The sequence below is a fragment of the Molothrus aeneus genome, chromosome 14 (genome assembly GCF_037042795.1).
Source record: "Molothrus aeneus isolate 106 chromosome 14, BPBGC_Maene_1.0, whole genome shotgun sequence".
Taxonomy (NCBI): domain Eukaryota; kingdom Metazoa; phylum Chordata; class Aves; order Passeriformes; family Icteridae; genus Molothrus; species Molothrus aeneus.
The window spans coordinates 15,189,202-15,216,835 of record NC_089659.1 but is presented as its reverse complement, the minus strand read 5'-3'; the positions used below and the strand labels follow the sequence as shown (position 1 = coordinate 15,216,835).

Here is a 27,634-nt window from a genome sequence, read left to right as displayed (position 1 = left end):
TACCTGTGGGACAAACTGGGATGGAAAGGTTGGGAGTGGGTGGTGGGGCAGCTCTCCACCCCCAGAGTCATCAGCTGGGCTCTGCTTTTCCCAACTCCACGGGGCTGGGGATGAGCACCCCCTACCTCCAGCTTCCCTGCCGAGGAGGGAATGAGGCTGGCTCTGTTTGCCTTGAAAATGACACAGATTTGAGACTATTTCCCCTCCTGCAGATTTCTCTGTTGAGAGGAGCATGGAAGACATTACTATTTATAGTGCACAGTGCGTGTGCCCAGCGGGACGTCTCCGAGCAAACATCCTACCAGTTTGGAGGTGGGATGATTTCCAGCTCCCTGGCCCCCAGATGCCCTGTCCCCTCTCCCAGGGAGGTGGGAAATCACACAGGGGCACCTCCCATCTCCCCTCAGCTCTGCCTTTCTCTCCCTTCTGCTGAGATGAGATGCTCACCCCCTGCCATGGAGCCGAGCGTGAGGCTGGGAGGAAAAGCAAGTTTTCAGCAGAAATAATGCAAGTTTTAACAGAGGGAAAGGGCCCCAAAAAATGAAGGTATAAGGAGGCTTTAGAGGATCTGCAGAGCTGGTTTGGGGATGGGCAGCTTGTGTGTGTGCGGGAAATGAAGATGGAAACTTGGTTTAACTGAAAGGGTTTGGGAGTTTCAAGGGGACGAGGACCAGCAGTGGGACCCAGGTCTGTCACTGCCACTCCCTGCCTGACCACCTGGGTGTTCTTGTATGGGTTTGGGATATCAGAACCTCCTCATCTCAGCTTAATCTTGATATGGAAAAGATAGCTGACAATGGCAATAAAAATAACAGTAAGCAGTTGGAAAGGCCCAGCTCAAATCGTGCTCTGTCAACAGCTTTGCAATCTGTATAAATATGAGAGGAAAGACAAACAGCTGTGATTTCTCTTTAAGAATGTGAGTATCCATTGTCATAGATTTAAATTAGGATGTTTTACTTGTACTGTACGTAAATTCCTCCTTGGCAAATAACCCATGTCCACTAATGTATGTGTATTTTGGGTCTGTATAGTTTGGGTCTCTGTGAAATACAATGAAATTTGATAGCACACAGAAATACTTGCATGGAATGTAAAATTTTTTGTGTGTGCTTCTCACATATCCATAAATGAGTTTACACATTTCTAATTACTCATTCAAAAAGAGACTTTACAGCACTTTTAAAGGAGAGCCAATTTTTTCCCTACTGTGTTCTGTTTTTACAGCTTGTGGAAAGCTTATTTAACGAAAGTTTAAGTAATCAGCGAAAGTCATTTCTGAGCAAAGACTGACAGATATGAAGCCTCTTTTCACACTTCATAAGAGGTGGAGAGGGTAGCCATAAAATTTACAGCTGAATAGTACTCTGTTCAGCTTAAGTTATAGAATTATTAGTGTTCTAGGCATGTGAGAGGTTTTAGGGAGATGAAGTATTTAAAGGGATGCTCTATGTTTTGTGTAGCTGAGCTCTGAGTGCAATACTAATAACAACCCACCCTTCCAAAGGCAGCGACCTGCACGTCCCATGGGGCTGATGTTGTGCTAAAAATATGTGTTTGCAGCTAACTGAGCTTCATGATATATTAATAAAACCCCAGCAACGTGTTCCCTTTGCAGAGACTCACCTCTGGCTATGAAAGTATGAATTCCCAGGATATGGAAATGAGAGCACACAGTGTGTGGGTGAGGAAGGAGTGGGGAGGGAGGCGGCACTGTCAGCATCTCTGTCCCACCCCTGCAGCACAGGGACAAGGTTTTGCTGCAGGAGAGGCCTGGATAGAGAGAGGTGGGCAATCAGGGACTTCTGCAGGTCATGACCACTTGTGTTTAAAAAGGTGGAATAAAAAAGGAAGATCTGGGCTTGTGTTATGAGACTGAGAAATGGGAAATCTCCATCCCAGCTATAAAATTAAGTGTGGCTTTTAGAGGTATTTGTAGGCATTTGAGTGTGAATTGTTCTAAATATCATGAGGTGGCCACACGTTGTGTAATCATGGGTACTGCATACAAATATTTATCATTGAATCAGAGAATGGTTTGGGGTGGAAGGGACCCCTCAATGCCCTCCAGTCCAACCCTCCTGTCATGAGCAGGGACATTTCAAGGTTGCTTAGAGCCCTGTCCAAGACAACCTTGGATGTCTCCAGAGACAGGGCACTTTTCACCTCTCTGAGTATCCTGTGCCAGTGTTCTGCCACCTTGGTAAGAAAATTCTTCCTTATGACAATGTTAAGCAAACAAAAGCAATTACTTAAAGAGCTTCGATATTTTACTTGTTTTTCCATTCTTTCAACCTGCTGGGTTTTTGTTGGTTATTCTGTTATGCTTTAGCTGTACCTGCTTACCCAGGAACTCACAACAGAAAATCTTTCGTAATTCTTTAAAGCAAATAGTGTGAGATGGATCAAGTGTCACTGCAGCCACTCTGAGGTTGGCCAAGAACTGAATTGGGGAGGCATCTTCCATCCTCACTGCTCAGCCCTGGAGAACAGAGACACAAGGAGGTGACCCAGTGTACAGCTGCCACCAGTACATGGTTTAAACACACATGGTGCAAGGTTTATATTTTTTTAATTCGCTTTTATGTGAGCCAAATACAAGCAGCCTTGTAAAGCTCACTCTTGCACCAGATTAAAGTAGTGCCTTGGTAGCATTTATTGGTGGTTCATAAATCATGGTGGCACTTTGTGTCTGTCCACAAGCTGGTTTTGCAGTTAAAGGTTTCAGTTGTGAAGATGTACAGTATTATTCCCGGCACAGTTGTAGTCCTACAGAAATTATGCTGAGGTGTTTTTGGAGGCCTGAAATTTGTGGAAAACCTGCATGTGTGGAGAGATTTTGGAAAGCTGAGTACTTTTACATGTACTGAGTACCTGTAAAGGTACATAGGGTACCTTCAGTTGCTGTGTTAAGAAGCACTTTAAATACATGAAATATTGTCCTGTTTCTTTATGCAATTCAGGAAAATCACTCATCATGCCAGTGTGCAAATTCCCAGGGTTTCCCTCTGACACCTACTTCAACCCAATTTAAGGTTTTCTGGCTGCTGATCACTTTGATTTCAGGTAAAAAATCTCAGTTCCAGGGGCAGTGCCAGGATTTTGCCAGACCCTACAGGTTTCCAGCTCGGGTTGTTAATACCAACAATTCCCAACCCCATTCCCTTGACTCCAAACTGTATTCGGGAGGCGTTCGGTGCTCCTGCATTCAAACAGTTAATTTTCACTATGTTCTGTTAAAGAAAAGGAAAACTGTCACCCTGTCATTTTAGAGTCTGACACTAAGCTTGTCAAAAGAGACAGCTGTTAAACTGAATTACTGTTGACACGCAGAGAAACGGCCCTTGCCAGATGTAAAGGACATCTGCGGCAATGAAGTGGTACAGGGTGGCTTTTAAAATGTGGTCATACTGATATTTGAATAGAGCTCTATGGCATTAAAACGTGGCCTTGACTCAGACAGTTTAAGGCAGCGAAGCAGAGCCAATGCCAGGCACAAAGAAGTGCTGATCTGTTGCTGTATCCATAACTTAGGCATGAATATGAAAACAGTGCAGTGTCAAAGCTATTAAGCTCTTATCGTGTATCCAGGAGGATGTGGGTTTAAAACACAGTGGGAAATATTTTGTATTTCTGGCTCCTTGGCTGTGCGGGTAGGTGAAGTGGAAATTCATAAGGTGGATTATGCGGGGCATGAATGGAAATAAGTCGTCTTGTCTTCAGCTAACAACTGCTCAGACAAGAATTGCAGAGGGCTTTAGGCTTAGGAAGGGAGGCTGGATGTGCCTTGCCAGCATTCCTGATAACGCTCCCGGGATCTGGAGCCCGTGGTGGGTGCTGGGGAGGCTCCCCTCTGGAGAAGGGAGTGAATAAAAACAAAAAAATCATTGCACAGAGATACCTGTAAAATTCTGCTTGGGCATCTTAATGTGCTTTCCCTAAAAAAAGAATCAGGATACCAAGTTAATGTTGTTAAAAAATATAGTTATTATGAATATTTTAGAATTTAGTAATTGAACCAACAGTAGGGAATTCTGCACATTATATAAGAGTGCAAGGCTTTGATTTGCATGTCTTTAGTGTAGGAATAAAGCTGTTTGGGGGAAAAAAAAAGTATCAGTTAAGCAATTTTGCTAAATGTATGAAAAATGAAATGTTATGAGATGAAGCATGTATTCATTATGAAATGAAATTGATGTTTGAAGCTAAAAAAAAATATTCAGGCCAAACATTATTTTGAATATGTTAACAGATCATATCTTGATTTAGTTGTGTGTTTAGTGAGAGCAGAAACGAAAGAGTTTCCATCTGGAGGGAAAAAGGCAAATGTTATTTCCAAATGACAGAGGTTAACTTGCTCCTTTCTGCAGGAAAACAGCACCACCAGCAACAACAGCTTCCTCTAGACAAGAAAAAGGTGGAAGAGGTGGGGCTGAGAGGGGTTTTTTCCTTCAAAAGAAGAAATGTGGCTTTCCAGGCACCTGTGTGCTGAAATGGATTGAAATGCAGGTGAGGGGGACTCATTCCTCTGCAGGGTGGGGGAAAGAACAGACTTGTTTAGGTCTTGGATGATTTGGGCTGGTGCCCTGCATTGCTCCGAGGGCATCCCTTTCCCAAGGAGAACATCCCATTCCTGTGGAGAACTTCCCATTCCCATGGAGAACATCCCATTTCTGTAGGGAACATCCCATTTCTGTAGGGAACATCCCATTCCCATGAAGAACATCCCATTCCCATGAAGAGCATCCCTTTCCCACAGACAGTATCCCATTTCCACAGAGAACATCCCATTCCTGTAGGGAACATCCCATTCCCACAGAGAAAATCCCATTCCCATGGAGAACATCCCATTCCCATGGAGAACATCCCATTCCCACAGAGAACATCCCATTCCCACAGAGAACATCCCATTCCCATGAAGAATGTTCAGCATCCCGTGCTGCCACTGCCCACCCCCACAGTGCCAAGAGGTGTAGGATCTGTGCTTGTGGTCCAGCTGGGAGCCTCCAGATGGCCAGAGACACGAGTTTAGTGTGTGATTTATGGAGGGGCTCTGGGCAGGGCTGCTGCCAAAGCTGACCTGAGGCCACCAGCAGGTGTGGCCAGCAGTGCTCCCACCACTCCATATGGCTGTAGTTGGTTGGGTCACGGCAGGAGAGGGTGTAACAGGTCCAAATATCCATGATTGAACATGAAATCCTGAAATCTCATTTATCAGCAGCTGGCAGAGCTCTGCCATGTTCTCAGGAGTGCCAGGGTTTAACCTCTGTGGCACAGGCAGCAGGCACAGAGTGTTTGAGCAGCCCCCAGGAGTCAGGGCATCCTGCTTTGTCCCTGCTGGGGGACACAGGAGAGGAGCAGCCAGGGTGAACGTGCTCCCCTGGGATCACAGAATGTGGGTGTATTTTGGGGTTCAGGATGCTGGGAGAGATGGTTTCCCAATAATAACCTTGATGAAATAAATTTTGAATTTGTTTTAGTCTGTGTAATGCCAGGGAGCAGGTGGCTGCCCAGCAGGACCATCTCTGGGAGCCACTGGAGCTTCCAGCCTGGTGGAGTAAGGACAAGACAGATTTAGGAGGAAATTCCTTTACAAAACACTGGCACAGGCTGCCAGGGGAGGTGGTGGATGCCCCATCCCTGGAAACATTCAAGGTCAGGTTGCACAGGGCTGTGCTAGGACAGGGATAATCCTTACCCTGCCGAACACAGGCGGTATTTGGGCAAAACCTCCTGTTCATCTCCAGAAGGAGGTTTTATTCTGCAATAAAAGGGGCTGAAATCTCCAGCCCCCTTTTCAGTGCTGCAGGTTTTAGCCAAAGCAGGCTCACCTGTTTCTACAGGTTGAACTTTGCTGTAATGATTAACTTGTTACAAACAAGCACAAAGTGGAACATTTAAATAAACAGGAACAAGCTTATTATTAGATGGCAGGTTTTTATTTGATAGCTCTTATAATGTCATCGTTAGTTTATTAAAGCTTACCATGAAAAATCTCTTTCTCCTAATCTAAGCTCTTTCATACAGCTTCCCACTTTGATTGGCACCAAAAGAAAATAACTAACCTATAAATTATAATGTACGGTTTAAATGATGGATAAATGCATTATTTGTAAAGTATTGCAAGGATCAACATATGCAATTTCTAGAAAATAAAAAATATTTTACAAAGATAATAATAGGGCAGAACTCAGCTCTTTTTGTGAACATTCTCACTGGTATTAGGTGATCCTTAAGGTGCCCTCCAACCCAAACTATTACATGATTCTATGCTATTTTTAGTAATCAAACAGATCTGTGAAAAAAAAGCCTGATGTTATCAGCTATTTCAACATCAACATCATCTAAAAATCTAAGTCATAGAGTCACAAGAGGGTTTGGGTTAAAAGGGACCTCGAAGATCACCTCACTCCAACCCTCCTGCCATGGACAGGGACCTTCCACCAGATCAGGTTGTTCCAAACCCCAGCCAGATAGGTTTGAGCACTTCCAGGGATGGGGCAGCCATAATTTCTCTGTGCCAGGGCCTCCCCACCTCTGCATCCTTCCAGAGACACCCCCAACCTTGTGAGTTCCCAGTAAGTAAATTTCTGCCACTGAGGTCACCCCAAAATCCATGTCTGTAAATGCATTCCTACTCACCTGTCTGCCGATGCTGGAAAAGCACCTTTCTTTCCCCTCTTTTCCATGCCAAGGAATGAAACTCCCTGAGCTCCTGTGTTCCCTGGGAGAGGCTCTGTGCCTGGACAGGGTTAGTCCAGCTGGAGATCTGTCCCCAAGCTGGAGTGTCCCCTGCAGTGTTGCAGACACGGGAGCGAAGTCATTTACCAGCAGAAAATAATGCACAATGGCTCCTCACAATCTGCCTGTTTGTTGGGAAAACAGGGATCTCCAGGGAGGGAAGGACTCCCTGCTACTTCTTACACACCCTATTTTAGGTTGAGGTTTTTAATTTAGCTTTTATGCAGCCTGATAACTGCTCCTCACTGGAAGAAGAACCTTGGATAAATGGAATTTGCTCTGGCAGGGCTCTGCCTTGCTCAGTGAGGCCACCTCAGAGCGCTGGTGCTTGGTGAGTGCCACTAATGGGTTTAAATTTGACTCTGCAAGTCCCAACGTGGAAAATGTGCCTCTCGTCCCCAGAGCTTTGCAGCTTAAAATGAGTTAATAGCACATCTCAGGCTAGATCTGAGTGCATATTATAAATGACTAATTTACTTCTCGAATTCTGCATTTCCCCTGCTTAGATTGTGATTTCTAGCAATAATTTCCTGTATAAAGGTATTTTTTTCTCTCTTTCTTTGCAGTGTGAATTGAAGAAATATTTGGAAACTGAGGTGATTGTTACCTTTCTGTGCTTGGCTGTTCATGGAGTGTTTCTGGCCAACACCTAAAATTCAGTTTCCAAGGTGGGAGGCAGCAAAAGGCAAGTTTTGTAAAGACAAAATGAGACCAATGGAAAGAAATTTCCTCCCAGCAGATTGGGAACCCTTCTCAACAATAAAACCCACCAAAGTAACCATGATGTTTGTGGATTTTGTAGCTCTGTGTTCAGTCCAAATACGAGGCAACATTTCTCCTGGATTTATGGAGTTTAATACTGCAGGGAGTTTGGGATCTTCACAAACTATAACCATATTTTACTGGTGCCAAACCGTTTGTGATCCAAGCTCATTTGTGATGGGAATGGGCTCAAGGTAAGGTCATGAGGAATTATATTGTTTCTTTCTTTCCTCTCTGTGGAATTCTCAAAAGCCGGTTGCTGACTGGGTTGGTAAATCACATCCTGCATAGATATATTGATAAATACCAAAAATTACTCCTTTTCTATCTTTGTTTGCATTGAAGAGGTTTCTTGTTTCAGTGACTTTTCCCTTAGAATATATTTTTGAAAACCCTGTGAAAAGCCAGGTAATACATCCTCACATATCCTTAGTCCTGTCCCATGTCCCTCTCATGTTTTAAGATCAATGTCACAGGTACAATCACTTCTTCCAAACTTCACCTTTTTTCTCTTTTTGACCTTAAATGTTAATGTACTCTTTCTGCTTTATTTTCTTTTCAGAAATTTTTTTTATTATTTGAAATGAACATGCAGCAAATAGAAGTTTTCTCTAAATTAAATGGAAGCTCTTTTTTTTTGCATATATTTTCTCATGTAATTAGCTATCAGGTTGGTAAAGGGAATCTGATTTTCAGCAGAGGAACAGAGTTTTCTTTATTTTTGCTTTATCTATAGGGATTTTCCGTATTTTATAAAAGCTGTAGGTACAGGTAAAGATAAGGAAAGAGGAGGGCAGGTGTTGGTGTGCTCACTGAGTAGCTGATTTAGAGAAATGGGGGTCCCCTGGGCCTGACTTGCAACCAAATGACCAAAACACTTTGCCTTTTATTTATTTATCCAGCTACTTAACACTTCTTACTGTTTCTCTTAAATGAATTAATTTACCCTACAAAGCACTCCTTGCAATAATCAATGACTCATTACACTGAAAGCCTGCAGGAAATACTAATTAAATGAAAAATGTGCAAGAGGAATGTGCAACTTTTGTATTTCTAACGACCCAGATACTCAGGGCTTTCTTTTTTTTTCTCAAGTTCTCATAAGTTACAGGAGAGGTTTTTGCCTTCAGCCACAGGGAGCTGAGGTGGCTTGGAGGGTGGTGATATTTCCCAGCATACCAAATCCAGTTCATTTATCATCAATATCCACAGGAAATAATAATCTGTTTATACATCACATTTCTCTGAGCTCTGCGAGGTTCTAGTTATGAATTCCTTCCAGCTGCTTTTCTCATTCCCACAGCAGAATTGCCTGGTAAGGGTTATCCCTTATCCATCACTTACTCCAACAATTATTGACTGATAGCCACTGGTAATTCCAACTCTCTGACAATCTTTGATAAAGATTTTGTGTTGTTATTGTGCTCTAAAATGTCTCCTCACCCCTAAAGGCCTTGAACTCCAGGTAGTTGTACTACTCTGGGTAGTTGGCACAGCCGCCTTGTTGGGATTTTTGAATGGGAAGAGCTTAATAATATGGAAGATGAAGGTTTTATAAGGATAGAAATGCCAAAAATGAGAGTGGGTTCAAACATCCTGGGAGGAGCTGTGTCCTACTCCCTTTGGTGAAGGGATGTCTGGAGCAATCAGTTTCTTTTATCCTGGTCAGTGATTTTTGGAGAAAGCACGTTAAGCCAAGCCATGAAATAAAGCAATCAGAACAAAGTAGAGAAAAATCCCCAAAACCACCACCAGCACCAAAAGAAAAACCCATTAAGGACAAAAAGAGCAAAACAAAAAAAGCAGCGGCCAAGCTCTTTTCCTTCAGATCCTTACACTGATGGTTTTGTAGGATACCAGCTTTCTGTTCTGGTCTGTTCCCCACCAAATCACCCCTCTGATTTGTTCCTCCCCCCAAGTTTGTTTACATTTTTTGCAGATTGATGTTTCCTTGACCATCAGTCCATACCTGCATTCAGGTACTGCTGCTCCCATTTATTTTAACAGGTGACCCAATGCCAGTCTGGGGCACTTCCCATCATGAAAAGGGTCAAGCCACAAACACCAGAAATAATTATTTTGGTTTTTAAGTAACATGGGAAAAGAGGGGGAATAAGAGAGGAATTAATCCCCTACTCAGTTTTAAGGCAGCAAGAATTTAAGTCAATTTAGGTCCTCGTGCTAATTAATATTCCCAAAGAGCTGTAAAATGTAACAGAGAGGATGAATTATTTAAAGTGGAGGTGACCAAAAGAAATCTGGATAACATGATTCTGGCTCTACTTTTGGTTTTCAGGCAATAAATTGCATTTAAAATGGTGGCAATGTATTGAAGATTTTGGTAAAACTTTGTTCTCAGCTGTAGGGAGTTCTGTTTCTGTAGAGATTTCCTGTGCTGCAGGACAGGGAAGGCAGGGCAGGAAGGGTAAATTAGGGAGAAAAGAAGATTTTAATCCCAAATGGATGAAATTTGAGATAAAAATGCCTGTTTAGCCCCTAACTCTGGATTTTTAGAGGGAAAACAAATGGTGGTAGTAGTAGTAGTAGTGCACTGAATTTCTTTATTCTGTAAATCAAGAGCTGGATATTTTCCTTGTTCCTTTGTAGTTTTATTGAAGAAAAATTATAGAAATCTTTTCAGTGCTTCAGGGGATTGGTACAGGTTACATTCCTGGCTTTCAGTCTAGTTTCTCCCTCACCAGCCTTTGGAATTCAGTGGGACTGATGGATTACATCATTTCAGGAATTAGGCCCTAAATTCTGATGTCTACAAAACATAAAAGAGCTTGCTTGAATTGTATATATTTTCCCCTCAACCTGCAATATATTCCTTGAAGACAATAGAAAAAAAAATTAATATAAAGTTGTCTCTTTATTTGGAGGTACTTTAATATCAGAGGAGATTTGCTTCCAGCTAAGAAAACATTTGTTACAGAACTGAAAATGTTTGATATGCTGCTGTATTAGATAAAGTTTGTTAGTTCACAGTGGCACAGTGCTGATAATTGAAGAACTCGCAGGATTTTCAGCAGTAAAAGATCCCCAGTGAGTGCTGAGCTCAGTGGGAAAATGTGATGTATAAATCTGCAGTGAGAGCAGAGGAACAGGAGGGGAGCAGCTCTGCACTCAACCCTAGGAGCCCCACACCACCACCAAAGGACATTAAAGAGAAATAAAAGGGAAGAGATGATATCTTGGGGCATAAAAGCTGTTTCCAAAGAATTTTCTTGTTAAATATAATGTTGGACAAGAGCCCATGGAAATTCTCAACTCACTGGAGACTCCTGCTGTCGCTTGGCATGATCTGGTCTAGTGGAGGAATCAGCCTCTAGCCCTGTCCTGGAATATCTAATTCCATGAGGAGAGATGGTCACAGGAGATACTGAGAGAGATGGGAAAAGTCCAGGCAAGACAACCATGGCCAAAGTTGATGGATAAATTGGTTTTGTGTGATGGGATGAGGAACATCAGCTTGTGAAGAATTGATGGCTACGATGAAGGTTTGTTATATCCCAAGTTAGCCAACCCTGGATATCTCAGAAGGAATGATGAAGGTTTGTTATATCCCAAGTTAGCCAAACCTGGATGACCTCAGAAGGGACGATGAAGGTTTGTTATATCCTAAGTTAGCCAACCCTGGATGACCTCAGAAGGGACGATGAAGGTTTGTTATATCCCAAGTTAACCAAACCTGGATGACCTCAGAAGGAATGATGAAGGTTGGTCATATCCTGAGTTAGCCAACCCTGGATGATTTCAGAAGGGATGATCAAGGTTTGTTATATCCCAAGTTAGCCAAACCTGGATGACCTCAGAAGGAATGATGAAGGTTGGTTATATCCCAAGTTAGCCAAACCTGGGTGATCTCAGAAGGAATGATGAAGGTGAGCCTGGAAAGAGCCAGAGAGGGAACAGCAAAGCCACCAGAGGAATGTGACAACAAACTCCAGAGAGCAAAGGCAGTGCCATGGAGGGGGAGGCTCGGGCACCTGTTGTGACAGCTGTGACTAAGCATACAATGACCAGATCAGGGTGAATAATGAGACAATCTGCTCATTTAAGAGTGGATATACAAACCCAGCAGGGACATGAAATTGTTTTGCTTTGTTTTACTGATAATGTGTTATTGGAGTCATGTCTCTGGCTGTGTCCTAGAGTGGGTTCAAAACAATTACTTACATAACACAGGATATATTTAAGTCAGGGAAAAGCAGGGAGGGAGAAATGTGTGTATCTCAATTTCTGGTTAAGAAGGAAAATGAAATTATGTTTTTCCCAATAGATTTATTGATTCCCCTTTTTCCAGCACGGGAATCTCCATCTCAAGGGCTGGATCCCCCTTGCAAAACTTGAACTGCAAAGTAATCAATGAACAAGACTAAGCCCTGTATCTCCCCCCCCTGCCCCGTCCCCAGCTGCTGGTTCCTACCCTAACAACCAATAATTATTCTAATAGCAAACTCCTTAAAAATAACTCAATCAATGCATTCTCCAGAAGCTGGAGCCCATCTCTGGATGCCTCCAGCCTTGTCCATGGTGGCCAGGCAATATTTGATGCAAGCCCTGAAGTGCTTTTCTCTTGTATTGCTCTGTTTTAGGAGTGGTCAGGTATCTTCTGGATCAACTTTGGGGTTGTGTGCTGCTTTCACAAAATTTCTTCCATGAGTGAAAGAAAATTGTGTTTGCTGCTCACAGAACAGAATAACGAGAAGGTCAAAACCAGGGAAAACAAAAGGAAAAATTAAGCTCCCAAAGCCAAGAAACAGCAGAGTCCAGGGCAGCTGCCCATGCTGCAAACCTGATTCACAAGTGATGGCATTCCATGAAATAGTGACCACCCCTGCTTTAATTTCAAATTAAAACCATATTGAGAAACTTGGAATACAAAGACAAGATTTGTGGGATGTAAATACCTGGTGGGTGCAGCCAACCAGCATAAAATATCTTTGGAAGGAGCTCAGTCCCTGCTGGAGTTCCCTGTGCCTACAGATCATCATGTACAGGGAGTAATTACAGCAGGTTTTGTCAACTAATTTGGTGGAGGGATGAATTCTTTATCTATTAATCAATGTAGGGAAGCATGAAGCACCTATAAACCATTCATCTCACTTTAGCTTCTTGTTTACCTTTAGAGTTGCTCTGATTTGATTGGGGAAAATGGAGGTACCTTGGAATAGAGAGGTGTCAGCTGGGGCATCTTGGACAGCACTTCCTGCTGTGGGATCCTCAGGGAAATGGATTGGCTAGTTTGGATTTTTATTTCCAAAATGTGCACCAATAAATTGCTCACAGGGTAGGACCCCTAAATCAGAGGCAAATAAAAGGATGACTACAGTGCCAGCACCTCACCCATGAGAAGGAAGTTTGCAGCAGTGTGAATTAATTAATTTTTCATTTACACCTGCTGTGGGTCACCCCTCTTTTCTCACTTTTCCCATTCCTTTATTGTTATATTTATGCACAAAGAGGTTATTTATTAGGAAAATTTCATTTCTTCACCTATTTCTTTATCTACAGTTGAAACAGAGTAAAACTAATGTTTTTATTATTATTATTATTTTATCTTAATTTTTTCCCTTTTAAAATCATTTACATTCTTCCCAGAATTTCCAGGAGGATTATAGGTAAGGCTGTGACACCTATACAGAGTTCTGGGATGTTTTATAACTGATGTGTTGTGTGTGATGCAGATAAATGCAACTGCAAGCATAGGAAGTCCCAGTGGGTCACTCGCATTTCATTTCATTTTAGCTTGACTTTAAATCAGTGATATTTAATTCTTTTTTATAAGAGAACTCTTAAAAATGCTTTTATAAAATGAAAAGTCCTGGTTAAGCCTTGGAGTCCTACACGGCAGTGTGGAAAACTGCAGCTTCACTAAAAACCGTGCAGTAAATGTGCCATTCCTTGGTGCATGCTTATTATGGGTAAATATTGTTCTCTGGGTAGTGCCTAGAAATTGTAATTAATTTCAAATACTCCCTCTTTTTGTCCACGAATGCAGATTTCAAATCTGTGCCTGCGCCGGTTTTGACACCGTGCAATGAAGCATCCGAGCTCTCAGATGTCTGGCTCTTCCGAGTTGTGAAATGAGAAAACAAACAAATCCAACCATTCCAGCCCTGTCAATCTCCTTCTCAGTGGACAGATGCCCTGGTGCCAGAAAAGCTTCATCCCATGATCCCACACCTCTTGGCAGTGCCAAAAAAACCCCCTAGAGATCTACTGGACGTGAAAAGCATGACGGCTCCAAAAATGGGATTTATGGCCACACTGGAGCTCCTGGGTGAGGCTGTGTGGGGAAATGTGTGCAGCCTCTTGTTCTGGCATTCCTGGTCTCCCAGAACATCCATCTGATCTGCTCCTGGAGCAAGGTGCCTCTGGACAGTGATGGATTAACTGGAGAGGGTCCAGGTTTCTGGAATGGGCCAGGTACACCGGCCCATAGAGTTTGTGGATTGGGTTGTTAATTAATTAAATTGTGTCATTAATTATGGTTTTAAATATTTTATTGGGTGCTAATCTGGTGGGAATCAGCTAAACTTTCTGAGGAAAATGGAGAGTTTGGGTGTTAACACAGACAGCTCTCTGAGCTGCCTATGGCCAAGTCCCTTGAAGGCCACCACTGGGGCTCCCAGGTCAGGTGTCCTGTTGGGCACAGGATTTTTTGGAAGGGGATGAGGCTTCAGTCTGGTCTGTCCAAGCAGTCCAGGGGACATCTTGGTGGGCGCAGTTCCAACAAAGCCCAGCCTGGTGCTGCCAAGCCCCCCAAGATGCATAAAACCACCCTGGAGATCTCACAAGGTGGGTTTGGAACCCTGCAGATCCCACAGAATTTATTGATCTAATTTCAGTAAAAAAAGACCCTGCAGATCCCACTGTATTTATTGTAGAGCAAAGTGGCACTGCCTGAGCCAATGACCTGCTTTGGTACAGACGAGGTTTCCCTTTTGGCTAACGATTTGTTTTCAGTTTCAATCACATGTGGCATCCCAAGAAGCTGCAGCATTTCAGGCCTTTTTAATGAATTCCTATCCTTGCATATTAGTGGGAATATTTCCACTGCAGCAAACACCATAAACAGTTTCCACACTGGGGTGTGTTATACTGCCACCAGAATTGGTTCTTCTGATGGTTCATTTCTTTTATGCTGAGAATTCAGGACCAATTCAGCTCAGTTTTATGCATCATTAGAGATTTACAATTACTTTGCTATAGTTTCTTTCTGGAAGCCTATCTCTCATGGTTAATGCTATGGGAGTCCTGTTGTGTGGAGGCTGCTATGAGCCACCTTATAGCAATAAAGCATTTGAGAAGGATTTGGAATTATGAGTGGCTAAATTCTCCATGCAGCGCCTGTAATGCTGTTATCTCTTGCTGAGCTTGGGTTGAAACCCTTTTTTTTCTTCTCCCCAAATTAGAAAAAAAAGTGCTATTTCTTTGAGAGGTTTTGAATCATTTACTTTTTTGTTGTTGTTGTTGTTGAACTGCTTCAGTCAGAAATGAGGAATTGTGCAAATTTCCATTTGGATTTCATGATCCTTAAAATACATTTAGGTTGTATTAGTATATAATGAAATAAGGCCTCATCATTGTTTTTTTAATCTCACTTTTAAAAACACTATTCATTATTTGGGACTTTATTTTGGTTTTGTTGGATTTTATGTGTGTTGTTAAAGCCTGTAAATTTCACAAGCTTTGTCCTGGCACAATAAGCAGGGGATCTGCATGTGTTATAATCCACATAACTCACATTGTACATAAATACACTATTGCACTGAAACAAACATGATATGCAGTGCATAATATGGGCCTGATCTAAAGGCCATTAAAATCAATGAAAAGATTTCAAATTAACTTTTATAGCCTTTAGATCAGGCTCTAAATGGGCAAATTACAGTTATGGAGTTTCCCATTTACATACCTGTGTGCTGCATTTAATGTATTTTATGGAATTGAAATTACTTGGTCCTCTTTTTCATGCTTTTTTAGGCTAAGAATTTGCCAAGGGCATCAACAGCAGTTTTCCCAGGCTCCAGCACAAGGATTATGTAGTCAATCCACAAATGACTCAAATCTTTGAAGAAAAGGACATGGTTATCAGAGAGGCTTTGACGACAGCAAGGACGGGAGTGCTATCTGCCTTTTTCCATCAGAGATCCCCATTCCCTCTCATTAACATACCCAGGACATCAGCACAGCCGTCAGCCCGAGGGAATCACTTCCAACTTTTAAGGGAATATTCACAAGACCTCGCCCCTGCGTTGTTTCAGACAGATCAAACCAGATTTGCCTCGTGTAAGGTGAGAAGAAAGGCTGGGGCACAGCAGCATTAGGGGAGGGATTCAAAGGTTGCAGGGAATTTTCAAATCCATTGTTACATCTTGGAAATCTTTCTTCCTTTACAGGGTTCTTCAATCCCGCTGAAGATGTGATGTGAAAGCTGCTGCTGCTGTAAGTGGGGAGAGGAGATGCCTCTACCTGCTCTCTCCCAGTGCCCTGCAATGAAAAATGCTTTTGGAGCAACACTGGAAATAAGCCATCAAAATATCTGATTAAACCTCTTAGGAAACTCTCACTAATCACCTTCTCTGCTCTTGATGGAATGTATTTCTGCATTATAAATATACTTACTATGTGTGTGTGCTCCATAAATCACACCCAGCACTTGTATATGATGTATAAGCACATTCTATAGAACACACACAAATACAGATGCCAAGCTCCCACAGAGTTCATCACTGGAAAGTGTTTGAAGGATCTGATCCTTAATATTTAATGAGCAAGATGCTATTTCCTTCCTCAGCTTTTATCTCTGGTTTGGCATAGTCATTAAATTTGTTGTTTCCTTGCAGGATTATATAATTTATGACCTAATTTTAGACTTTTGTGTAACCGCGTTGAAACACTCGTGGCGTATCCCGGTTTCCCCACACGGAGTGTTCCAGCATCAGCCACCAGGTCCAGCACGGCCTCTGTGAGCTGCCTGTCAGCAAGGAGCCACAGGCATGAAAGGAAAACAGCCCAACAATATTCAGGCAGCATTAGAAGATTAGTTTGTGGCAGGTTTTGCCCTGCAAAAAATATGATTTAGCAGCATTTCCAAAGCAATCTGCGGTGCTGGCAGGAATCCCCAGGTAAGACAGGCAGCACCCAGCAACTCTTATTGCTGAAAATATTTAATTCTTCTGACTTTCAGACTGCTCTGGGACAGCAGTGCAGGGAGGGGTGTCTGGAGGTGGGGAAGGATGACACTCAGTGCTTTAGAGCCACTGCCAGCCCCTCACCCTCTGGAATTTCCTCCCAGCACCAGCCTGGCTGCTGGGCTGATTTTTTGCTGTACAAGTTGCTGCTGGATAACTCCAAAATGAATTTCTCTTAAGCTACAGCCACATTTTTTTGGTGCTTTCTGTGTGTCCAGAGTAATTCAGAGATGCTGTAAATAGTGCCATGAGCTTCAGTTATTCTGTCAATTTAACTATATTGTTGGGACCAGTCTTTCATCAAATTTAATATATTGGCTGTTGTATTAATGCACTTTGAGGGCATTTTATCCTGGTGTTCCATAGGGAAGTGGCTTGTGGCTGAGGAAGGGTTTGATGCTTCCTTTGTGTGCAGGGCTGTTTGGAGGAGTTTTCCTCTTTTTCTACCTTATCCTGAATATCCAGCAGGGATGGCAGAGTCGGGGTGCTCAGACCAGCAGCAGAAGCCCAAGGGACACCCCTCTGACACAACTTCGTGTACAGGGTGAGGAAGGAAAAAGAATCCTTATGAAAAGGGGACATTAATTCTTGGATTAAACAAAATTGGAGAGTTTGTCTCCTTGGCTTTAATGGAGCAGTTCCAGGAAAGCAGCAGAGAACAAAGTGTTTTCAGTATCACATAATTCAAGAGGAAAATCATAATTCCAATTACCATTGCAGGCACTTCTGGCCTTGGGAAACCTATGCTAATATTTATTATTATATGATTGACCTCTGATTTCTTCATCATTTACTTTAGCAACCCTGATATTCTTAGTAACATCCTTTAAATCATAGAAGCAGGTGTCAACAGTGCACAATGAAGTCACATCCAGCAAATTTTTTATTTACTTAGTATGTTTTTTCCTGGTTAAATAACATTGTGAGATGCAGAATCTCACCTCCACGGGGCCTCTAGGGGTGTATATAATCATGGAATGCATTTTCTATAATCTGACAAAATAAGTCAATTCAGAGGTCCAAAGAGTTTTACAAAGTCAGTATTTCACTCCCATCACTGCCTGACATCATCTTCCACACAGCATAAGAAAATATTTACTTGGCTCTTTGACAGGAATTGCCACAAAGCCTTTGAAACAGAAACTAAAAAAGTGAGAATTAAAATGGAATAACATGACTTAATGAATTTAACCTATTTTGTGTGTGCTGGATTTAGATGTCAGATGATTTCTTATAATGTTTGGGATGGACATGGACACCTCCAGTCCCTGTTCTTCAGTGAGGTGCCTACACACGGATCACAGAGCTGCCCAGAATACCCAAAGCTGGAAGCTGATCCTCTTCTCCATCATCTAAATATTTTCTTTGCATAAGTGAGCATTTCTCTGGATGAATTAAGACACTGCATTAATTTTCCAGGTGCAGGTGAGGTGCCAAGGGCTGCCTGGGGCTCCTCACTGCCTTCAGCAGAGTTGATAAAATTGTATTTATCCACAAAGAGACTGAATTTTTTTTCAGATTGTTCTGGGGATGAGTCAAAAAGTTTAAATTCTCTGTCTCCCATATCCACTGCTCATCTTCCTGCCTTGGTGCAGCTCCTGCTGCTGTTCACTTCCAGAGAGCACAGCCAGGGGCTTTTCAGCATCTCCTCAGGAAATGTTCCCCATCTGTGGAGCTGGGGAAAGAGGTACCCACCCGGAGAGGGCTGTCCTTGATCATCCTTGTCCCTCATCCATCATCTTTTTACTGAAATTAGGTTCCTCTGAACTTACATTGCCTTAAAGGGTTTAGCCAACTCAGCAGCTGGCAGGATTTGGGATGTTCCAGATAGATTTTGCATCATTTGGGACAAATTTCTAAGGTTTGTCAGCTTTATCCAGTTGTCAGGCAGGTGAGTCCTCTTCCCCTCTCTGGACACGCAGCCCTGAAAACGCCCTTTGATTTCTGGATGCCAGTGAGGGAGCAGGGTCAGAGCGGCCCCAGATCCTGTTCCTGGGAGCTGTCAGTGCTGTAATAACCACCAGCAGCCCCTGTAATGACACAGCCAGGCACCAAACACCTGCAGGGAAGCTCCTCAGGCGAAATTCCCCCCGGCTCCAATCAGGATTTTTCCGGAGCAGGGACCGCTGGCTGCGCTCAGGGCGATCCTGCTCCTGCCTGAAGAGGCACTTCTAATCGACTGCTAAGAGACTTATTAGCAATGTAAAAAGGAATCGCGAGCAAGGAAAGTATTCTTCCTGGCTGAAATGCGCTTTGTAAAATTAGTTTTGCTGACAGGAGTAATTGGGTTAAACTCCTCGTGTCTGTGGGTGCTATTTGTTGCCCCTTATCTTACCCAAGCAAAGGGTACCAAACTCTTTGAACTTTGTAAATAATTGTTTCCGAAGTGCTGGGGTTTTTTTTTCCTCGCTATAAATTCTGTAGAGAAAAGCTGGTTTCTAATCCTTTCTCTGCCAATGCTTTTACAGCCTTTTCCCACTCTTGATTTCTTTCCCCTCTTTAGATTTGAATATTTCTTAGATATTATAAAAATCTCTTTTAAGGGGGAGTGCAGAGCTTTTGCTCAGATTGGGAAAATCATTCCTAGAGCTTTAAGAAACTGGAGAGAGAAAAAATATCAAATAGAAGAAGTTTATTGTGCACTGTGGCAGGTGTTGGGCTGTGGTGTGATGTGTGTCCAGTGCAGGCTCCTGGGCTTCAGTCTGGATTTTTCTCACTCCAGATTCCTGAAGAATGAAGGGGTTGGACCTTTCATTCCTTCTGAGCTGAACCAGACCCCGGATTTGCTCCTCCCTCCCCACCTTGACATTGCTGTCTCCCCACTGTGCTGAGGAGAGGGGCATCTTTTTCTTACAAACACAATTTTTTCTCAGTTTTATTTCACTTTTGCATCTGCAGTAACAAATACTAATGCAGAAACAGGACAGAAACTGTCTCAGAGTGTGCACAGAATGTGCAGTGCCAGAGCCTGCAGGAAATCCATTAACCTGCAAAAACCCAGGCCAGCGCAGGGAGGTGGGAAAACTGAAATGCTGGAAAAGCAAGACATTATTCTCTCCATCATCCTGGAAAGTTGGAAGTGAATTTTATAGTTATCTGCTATTTATTTCTTTACTTATTTTGGCAAAGGACCCAAATAATGAGAAATACCAATGACAGATTCAGAAGTCAAATGTTTCATCCAGGCTCCCTCCACAGATCAACCTTTCTGCTCATCTAAAACATCATCTATTAGTGGCTTTATGCTCTCCTTGGCTTCTCCAGCATGGGGGAAGTAATCCCTGAGAAGCCCAGCTGGGATATTTCTTTCTTGTCTTCAAGCAGTGACTCAGCTCCTCCTCGATGTCAGGGGGCTCCCACGAAGGCTGATCTTCCCTCTTCCCCCTCCAGAGCCAGGGGTTTCAGGTCTTGGATGCCACCAGCAGATCTCCAGGTGCTTGGTGATGGTCTATTCCCTGCTCCAGCTGAGGTAGGAAGGAATCATTAAGGTTGGGGAAAAAACTTTAAGGTCGTCAAGTCCAGTTGTCAGCCCAGCTGCACCCCCATGTTCACCACTGCACCAAGTCCCCAAGTGCCACATCCAGAAGTTTTCCACATCCAGAGGTTTTCTGAGCACTTGCAGGACTAGTGAATCCATCACTGCCTTGGACAGCCCATTCCAATGCTTTACACCCTTTCCATGAAGAAAGATTCTCTAAAATCCCACCTGAGCCTCCCCTGGCCCAGCCTGAGGCCGTTCCCCTGTTCCCTGGGAGCACAGCCTGACCCACCCCCGGCTGTCCCCTCCTGGCAGGAGCTGTGCAGAGCCACAAGGTCCCCCCGAGCCTCCTTTTTTCCAGGCTGAGCCCCTTCCCAGCTCCCTTGGCCTCTCCTGGAGCTCCAGACCCTTCCCATGTCCATTCCCATCCTTGGACTCTCTCCAGCCCCTCGAGTTCTCTCCCACAGCGAGCAGCCCAACACCAACCACAGCATCCGAGGAGGGGCTGGAATCTTTTCCCCTGAAAAAAACCCAAAAAACCAAGTAAATAAATCTCTGGTTTTTGCAGAGGCACCTTCCAGCAGAGCCCAGGTGGGAATGCTGGCGTTCAGTGCCATCCTTCCCATGGGAGCGCTCTCTGCATCACTTTGGTTTGTGCTGCTCTGAAATTGTTTTCCTTGTTCCTGCAGCCCCTGTAAAGCCAGAAGAGCTCTCTCTATATTTGTTTCCAGGATGCCTTTTTCTCCTCTGCTTACAACTATAAAAGCAGCTTTTTTTTCATGCTTCAAATCAGAGATAAATGGAAAATACTGCTGAAGAAATAAAACACAAGGCTAATCAAACTGTGGCATGGGAAGCAGCCTTCAGCCAGTGCACTTTTGAGAGTTATTTTTAGACTACATTTTTATTTTGTCACTCCATATGGGAAGCCAAACCCATATGGTTTGGGAGAATGGAAGGTTGTGCTTTTATAGTGATCTCACAAACTATCCCAGCTCAGCTTTGTCCTTAAACTCGTGCTTAAATCCAATTGTCTGAGGTGGGACTGGAGGTTGTACCAGCACAATTCCCTCCTGAAGTGTAAAACTATTTTACATCTGTTAAACCAGTCTCCAGTTAACTCAGCTCTTCTTAGTTACAACTTTTCTCATTCTTCCACCTGCCTTTTTTCCTTTATAATTTCTTCTTCTCTGCTCCAATGTTCTGATGCCCTGCTGGATGAGTTTGGTCCAGTACCAGCCAAGATGCAAAGCTGAGCATCCACAGCCACCACTCTCCTGCTATTCACAGTAGATGCTGCTGTCTTCCAAATATCCAGATTTTATTAATAATGAAAATTTTGAGGAATAGGACTTTATTCTGCCCAAAACACTTTGTAAATTCTGAGTGTGCTGATTTGAGCAATAACTGGCTAGAAAAGGTATTTTCCTTCTGTCACCCTAAATGTATAAAATTGGAAATGTATCCTCAGTGTTCATCCACCAGAATATCCACTTGATTAAGTGTTAAAAGTTTTTCATGATACTGAACCAAAACTTATGTGTCTTTTAAGGATTTTTGTGGCATGGTTAAAAACATTGACAGGAAGTTTCTAACGTGGTAAATTTCAGAGGATCATTTTATGAGTTTTTCAATTGTAATCCTGGAGTTTCTTCCCTTTGCAGTTTTTCAAAAGGTGGAATTAAACAAACCCAAATGACAGGAAAATGCAGCCGGATGCTTTTATAGGTAAAATAGTGAAAAGAGGCTCAGAAATGTGAGTGATTTGGTTTAGTGGATATGGTGGAATTGGGTCAAAGTTTGGAATGGACAGTCTTGGAGGTCTTTTCCAAACTTAGTGATTTTGTGATTCTGTTGTGTGAATTTCAGAGGCTCAGGGTAGCAAACACCACACAGAGCTGCTCTGACTTAGGGAAAAGTCCTTTTCTGTGTTAGTTTTGATTCCACAGTTGTATTTAACCTCAGTGTAGAAGCAGAGCTAAGGAAGAGCAGGCCATTGGCACTTAATGTTTGATGCCTTTTTTTTTCCTTAGGAAATAATTCTCCCCTCTTTGAGGGGATAAAGTGCAATGGGAATAGAACTGCTCAGTGAAGAATTCCTTGTGTCAGAAGGATGGGCAGCATGGAGATTTCTGAGATGGTTTGGATGTCACTTCCATCAAGTAGAAGGAACGTTATGCTAAAACTGTTCATCAAAGCTGAGAACCCACGGATTATTTTGTTGGAAAGTCAAGAAAACAACCACTGATTTTTTTTCCCCAGGGCAGAGATTTTGTGTTAGAAGAGAAAATGAGAAAACAACCTGACCCCAAAAGAGGGAAAAAGGGAAAACCTGAGATTAGAGCAGAGAAAAGGCATCAAAAGAAATTTGATGAAGACCTAATTGTATTCAAAATCCATGATTGTTTTGAAATCCAAGGAACTACTGTCATATTATCTGTTCAGAGGGGCTCTGAACAGATAATCCTCATCTCTTGTATCCCACTTTCAAAAGTTCAGTCTATTCCATTCTGAAATCCCCAAAGACAGGGAAAACACCTGGATTGATGGTGCTTGGGAGTATTGGAATTAGATGTAAGCAGCTGGGTTTTCCCAGGAATGTTATTCTGGAATAATATTTGAGTAACACAAGTTCTGGCACAGTGCTGGGGGTGGTGTGGGTACAGGAGCACTGTCAGGTGGACTTGAAACTGGAAAGATTCCTTGTCACATAACTGATCCCAAATTTCACTTGGGATTTTTTACCAAGTTTCCATTCCCATTGCAAATATATGGATAACAAGTTTAGGCATTATCCTTAAAAAAGTAAAGAAATTATTTCTTTAAGAGATGGGTGATCTGTAGAAGACATTTGTGTAATTTTGCATTCTAAATGTGACTTATATTTATAAATAAATTTGCATAAAATCTCCAGCTCTAGATGTCATAGTTCTAGTCTATCTTTAATTCAGATGCTCAAAAAATGTAAATTGTTTTTACAGCTAAATAAAAGCCATACAAAGCTTCCAGGAGAGAATAATGAGATACACGTTGTGCCATGAAGCCATGATAAATCAAGCAGCTCCATGGTTACAGCCAAAGTGGGAGGCCATCAGAAACCAAGGAATATCAGCGCATAGAGATTCCTTTGGTTTTGCAGAGTAATCAGAACTGGGACAAACTTATGACATGGGTTGGTAAGGGAAAATATTTACCTGCAAGTCAAACAGACCCCTATAATGAGGAGGAATACTTAGTTTAGATGGCAGGGGTTTATTATATTTATTATATTATTTATATAATATATTTATCAGCCATATTTGGACCAGGCTCTGCACACATGTAAAATAAAGATACCAAAATTCCTGCAACACAGGGGGGTTTGCAAGTGATTGGGGGGGTTTGCCAGTGAAGTACAGGCTTATAAAATATGGTTTGGCCATGAGGATGGCCCCAGGGAGGGGGGTATTGGGATCCTTAGTCAGTAAAAGTCTGCAAATGCTGCAGATCTGGATTAACCAACAGAATAAAAACTGGGTCCCCCTCATCAGCAATTAACACAAACATGAGGAGATAATTATCCCAAATGAGTGTGTGAAAAACCTATGGGATGGGAGGCATGGAAGGGTAAATAAAAGGTCAGGGAAGGCCCAGCCTCCTTTCCTGATGAAGAGGCTCAAGGAAAATGTTACCTGGATTTTCAAGAGGACAAACCTTGCATTCTGTGACTTGCTGTGGCTGATACAGGTAGATCTCCTCATTCTCTGGTTTTATCTCATCTCTGGCTATATCCCCCAGTAAAACTGGGATTTTTTGCTGTTTGTTTGCTGCTGGAAATGTCTAAATCCTCCCTGCTCTTCAAAGCTTGTGTGAAATGCACTAAAGGTGATTTTCACAGCCCTGCTGACTTGTTTGCTGAGTTATGCCGGTCTTGCTTTAATTAAGCTCAATATTAAGGTCAAGCAGGGTCAGTATTAAGGTCAAACACTCCAAGAGTCATTTGATGATTTTGCAGGTCTTTTCCAATCCTACTGATTCCAGATTTCTAAGAGTGGCTCTCCAGGAGCTGGGTGGCTGCTCCAAGGCCTTTGCAGGAGGAAAGGTGCAGAAGAGCAGGAGTGATGAAGAAATGTGTCCAGTGTTTCTGGATGAGTGACCACAGGGAATTCTTGGAGGAAGCAGCTGTGACAGGCTCTCCTGTAGAGCCTAAATTTTGCAGAATGTTTGTTCTAGAGCCGCCACTTTCCAATTTCATTTTGTGTACAGCAAACCTGGGTGTGCTGGGAGCTGCTGCTTTTCCCTTGGGGTTTCCTCTTCCACACAAAAGAAGGAGCACTGGTTTTGTGCTAAATTGTAAACTGGCACCAACCAGGCCCCTGTGGGATTCTGAGCCCCTCGCTGAGGAGGTGCTGAGCTGTTTGAGCCCCCTGAGCCCTCATCATCCTAGGAGAGATCCCTGTGGATCCCCTCCCAGGCACGTGGACAGCGGTGGCAGTGAATGGGGACAGCCCAAAACCCCCTCGAAAGCAGAGCTTTGTTCTGCTGAATTGGGCAGTGAGTGCTTTGGGCATCCCAGAGAGCCTGGCCAGCCCTGTTGACTCCTAAGGACCACTCGTGTGCCTTAATTGAGGCAGTGCCTGAATGCTTTAACTGGGTGGGATCAGCACAAACATCCCTGAATGTCAAGCTCTCTTCTGTGTTCTCTCTTCTGTGTCTGTTTTCTAAAGCTAATGACCACCAGGCATTAAAAACCCAGTTCTGGGCTTTGGAGATGCTGAGGCATCTTGTTTCCTATTTGTGAAAGTGAATGCCTTCACCTTAAAATAAAATGTCTTTACTTCCAAGATGTTGGAGCATAGGAAAGCGGAGTGCTGTACACTTAATGCCCTCAGAAGTTTTCAGCTATATTAAAATGTCCATAACTTTAAGAAAAAAGACCTAAATAATGCTGCTTAGAAATATTTAAAAAACAAAAAAAAACCACGCTCAGCAGACAGCTCTTATGACAAGGCTCTGCCCAGAGTGAATTTTTATGCTTGAGTTATAAACCCTTGAAAAATGGGGATCCTAATACAAAAGCTGACGCAGCTTTAACTAAAGCAGCTCTAGTAAGTGCTGCTATAATTATTTGCTCATTAATTACAAATTTTGCAAGACATGAGAGTAACACAAATTGGAAAATAGGAATAATTATCAGTAATAACGCCACAGAAGCTGGACACATTGAAAGTATCTTCCTCTTTAAATTTAATAATAGCAAGACAGCTAGAAAACTAATAAGAAATACATAATTGAAAATTAACCTTGCAAATCTGCTGTTAATAAACCATGGTACTCTTGCACTACAATAATTTTACACAGCCCTTAATTTGCATTTGAAGTGTTATTCCAGGTAATACTTTGTGCCTTCACAACAATTAATGTGTCTTTGAATAAAAACAAAAACGCCAAGGTTGGGTTTGGGATAGCTGGGGAGGAGGGAATGGTTTGTCCTGTAGTTTTTAGCAACTCAGAGATGGGATGGCTGGAAATCAAATGTACAATGGGGATTTTTGTGCTGGGATGCCTCAATGCTGTTTTGTTGTTGTTGAATCCGGGCATTGTGGTGTTCTGTGCTTTCATCCCCCCCTTGTGTAATCCACCAGTTGGGATCACTTGCACTTTCTCATCCTCCGAGGTGTGAGGCTTGATTGCTCGGGGATGATTTAAACATCCAGGGCACGGGGAAGGGGGGTGTGTGGTCCTTGAGCTCCCCTGCTGCAGCACAACTCTCGAGTGGTTTTCATGGATCTGGTGGGGGCAGTGCTGGAGGCTCTGGGATTTGCTGGGCAGGCAAAGCCAGTGCAGCCCCTGGCTTAATGAAAGGAGCTGCTGGCACCTCGTGCCTGAGGGTTTTTTCCCCACTCAAAGGGAAGTGGCACTTCCTTCTGAATGTTTTATATCTGTTAGCAATTGACAAAAGCCTCCAAAAAATCTTAAATCAATCAATTTGCATGTAAAGATGGAGAGAATTGTTTACTCAAAACGCAGACTGAGTCAACTGCTCTTGCTAAGTATCTCCCACTCACAAAATAAACCTGATATATATCTCTGCCTGCACAGAAAACTCCGAGCCAAGAAGTGTTTAATAATTTTGGAACTCATATCTAGTGAGCTCTGAGTGCTCAGTTGAAAGAAAGGACAGATTCTAGGAAAAAAATCATTCCTGACAGCAGACTTGTATTATATTGCAATACTAATGGTAGTGGAAGTATATCCAGGCACTCAAAGTTGTGTATGACCAAGCAGCTTTAAAAAAAATAAAATAAAAATAGAAAAAATAACCCAGAGACCTCCAGTGTTTGGCATCAGAGTGGAGGAACATTGTACACAAACAATTGGGTTAAGAGTGTGCACTCCAAACAGGGTTTCTGCACAATTCCAAACTCCATCAAGGGCTGCATGTAAAATGTTGGCTTCTTTGTGCAAACCCACAAATCCTGGGGAAAAGGCCACGTGGGGTCAGCAATTCAGCTGTTTGCCTGCTCACTTTATGTAAGAGGTTAGCAGCAGTGTGCTTTTTGTCCCAAGCCAGCAATAGCAGGAACAGCTTGGTTCTGAGAGGGCTGGGGCTCCCCTCGTAGTGCTGGAGAAGGGGTCCTGAAATAAACCTTGGATGGGGATAAACTTGGATTTGACCTCTTCTCCATTTATCTGGCTGTGTGTGTTCGACTGCCCTCGCTCCCCTCAGCCTGTAAAGCTCAGACACCACCAGCACAGGTACTTTGCCTTTGTTTCAATGTGTTTCAGGGATTTTCAAAAACACGACAATGTGGGAAAATAAGGAATTTTGGGTGCCCGAGCTCTTGGGTGCCCCAGAAGAGTTGGAAGTGTTGGATGGAAAGCAAATCTTCTATCTGCTCACAGCCTCTGGGTGAAATCCCAGCAGCATCCCAGGTCTCTGTGGCTTCAGCCCAAGGAGGGAGAGGATTTCTCCTTCCAAATACCTTTGGAATCAGGTACACAGTAAAAAAATAGAAAAATGAAAAATTTCTTTACAATCCTTCTGCTTTGGGACAAAGCTCTTTGATATTTTAGGGGTGTGAGGCCTGGCACAGGGTGTCCAGAGAAATTGTGCCTGCCCCTGGATCCCTGGAGGTGTCCAAGGCCAGGTTGGACAGGGCTTGGAGCACCCTGGGATAGTGGCAGGTGTCCTTGCCCATGGCAGGGGTGGATTAGCTGGTATTTAAGATTCCTTCCAACCCAAACCATTCTCTGATTCCATAATTTGTGTGAGCTCAATGTGACCAAGCTGGAACTTGCTGATGTGAAGGAGGTTCCAGTTGATCCATCAGGATTTGGGAATGGAAGAGAGCAAGGATGGGAGTCCTCAGCTTAACCCTGGTCAGGGTTTGACCCCTACATTTGTGAATGTAAGAATTGATGGTAAGAGCTGACCAGGGGAAGGCTGTGGAAGGCTGGGTGGGTAAAC

The 27,634-nt window shown here is 43.0% G+C and overlaps 1 protein-coding gene across 7 annotated transcripts in view; it reads left to right on the top strand.

Annotated features, from left to right (window-relative positions):
* The window catches only part of LOC136562607 (uncharacterized), an 85,281-nt gene extending 62,184 nt beyond the window's left edge, over nt 1-23,097 (top strand). For 5 of the 7 annotated variants that reach the window (XR_010784534.1, XR_010784533.1, XM_066559536.1 and 2 more), the window contains 7 exons: nt 4,371-4,509; nt 7,308-7,426; nt 7,544-7,697; nt 13,508-13,789; nt 15,496-15,806; nt 15,912-16,640; nt 22,218-23,097. Coding sequence is in view for 5 of the 7 variants with exons in the window: in XM_066559536.1 (XP_066415633.1) it covers nt 4,371-4,509; nt 7,308-7,394 (226 nt within the window). In the remaining 2 variants the exon portion in view is untranslated. The remainder of the gene's footprint in view (nt 1-4,370; nt 4,510-7,307; nt 7,427-7,543; nt 7,698-13,507; nt 13,790-15,495; nt 15,807-15,911; nt 16,641-22,217) is intronic. The other 2 variants (XM_066559534.1, XM_066559535.1) reach the window with 2 other exon arrangements.
* The last annotated feature ends 4,537 nt before the right edge of the window (nt 23,098-27,634 follow it).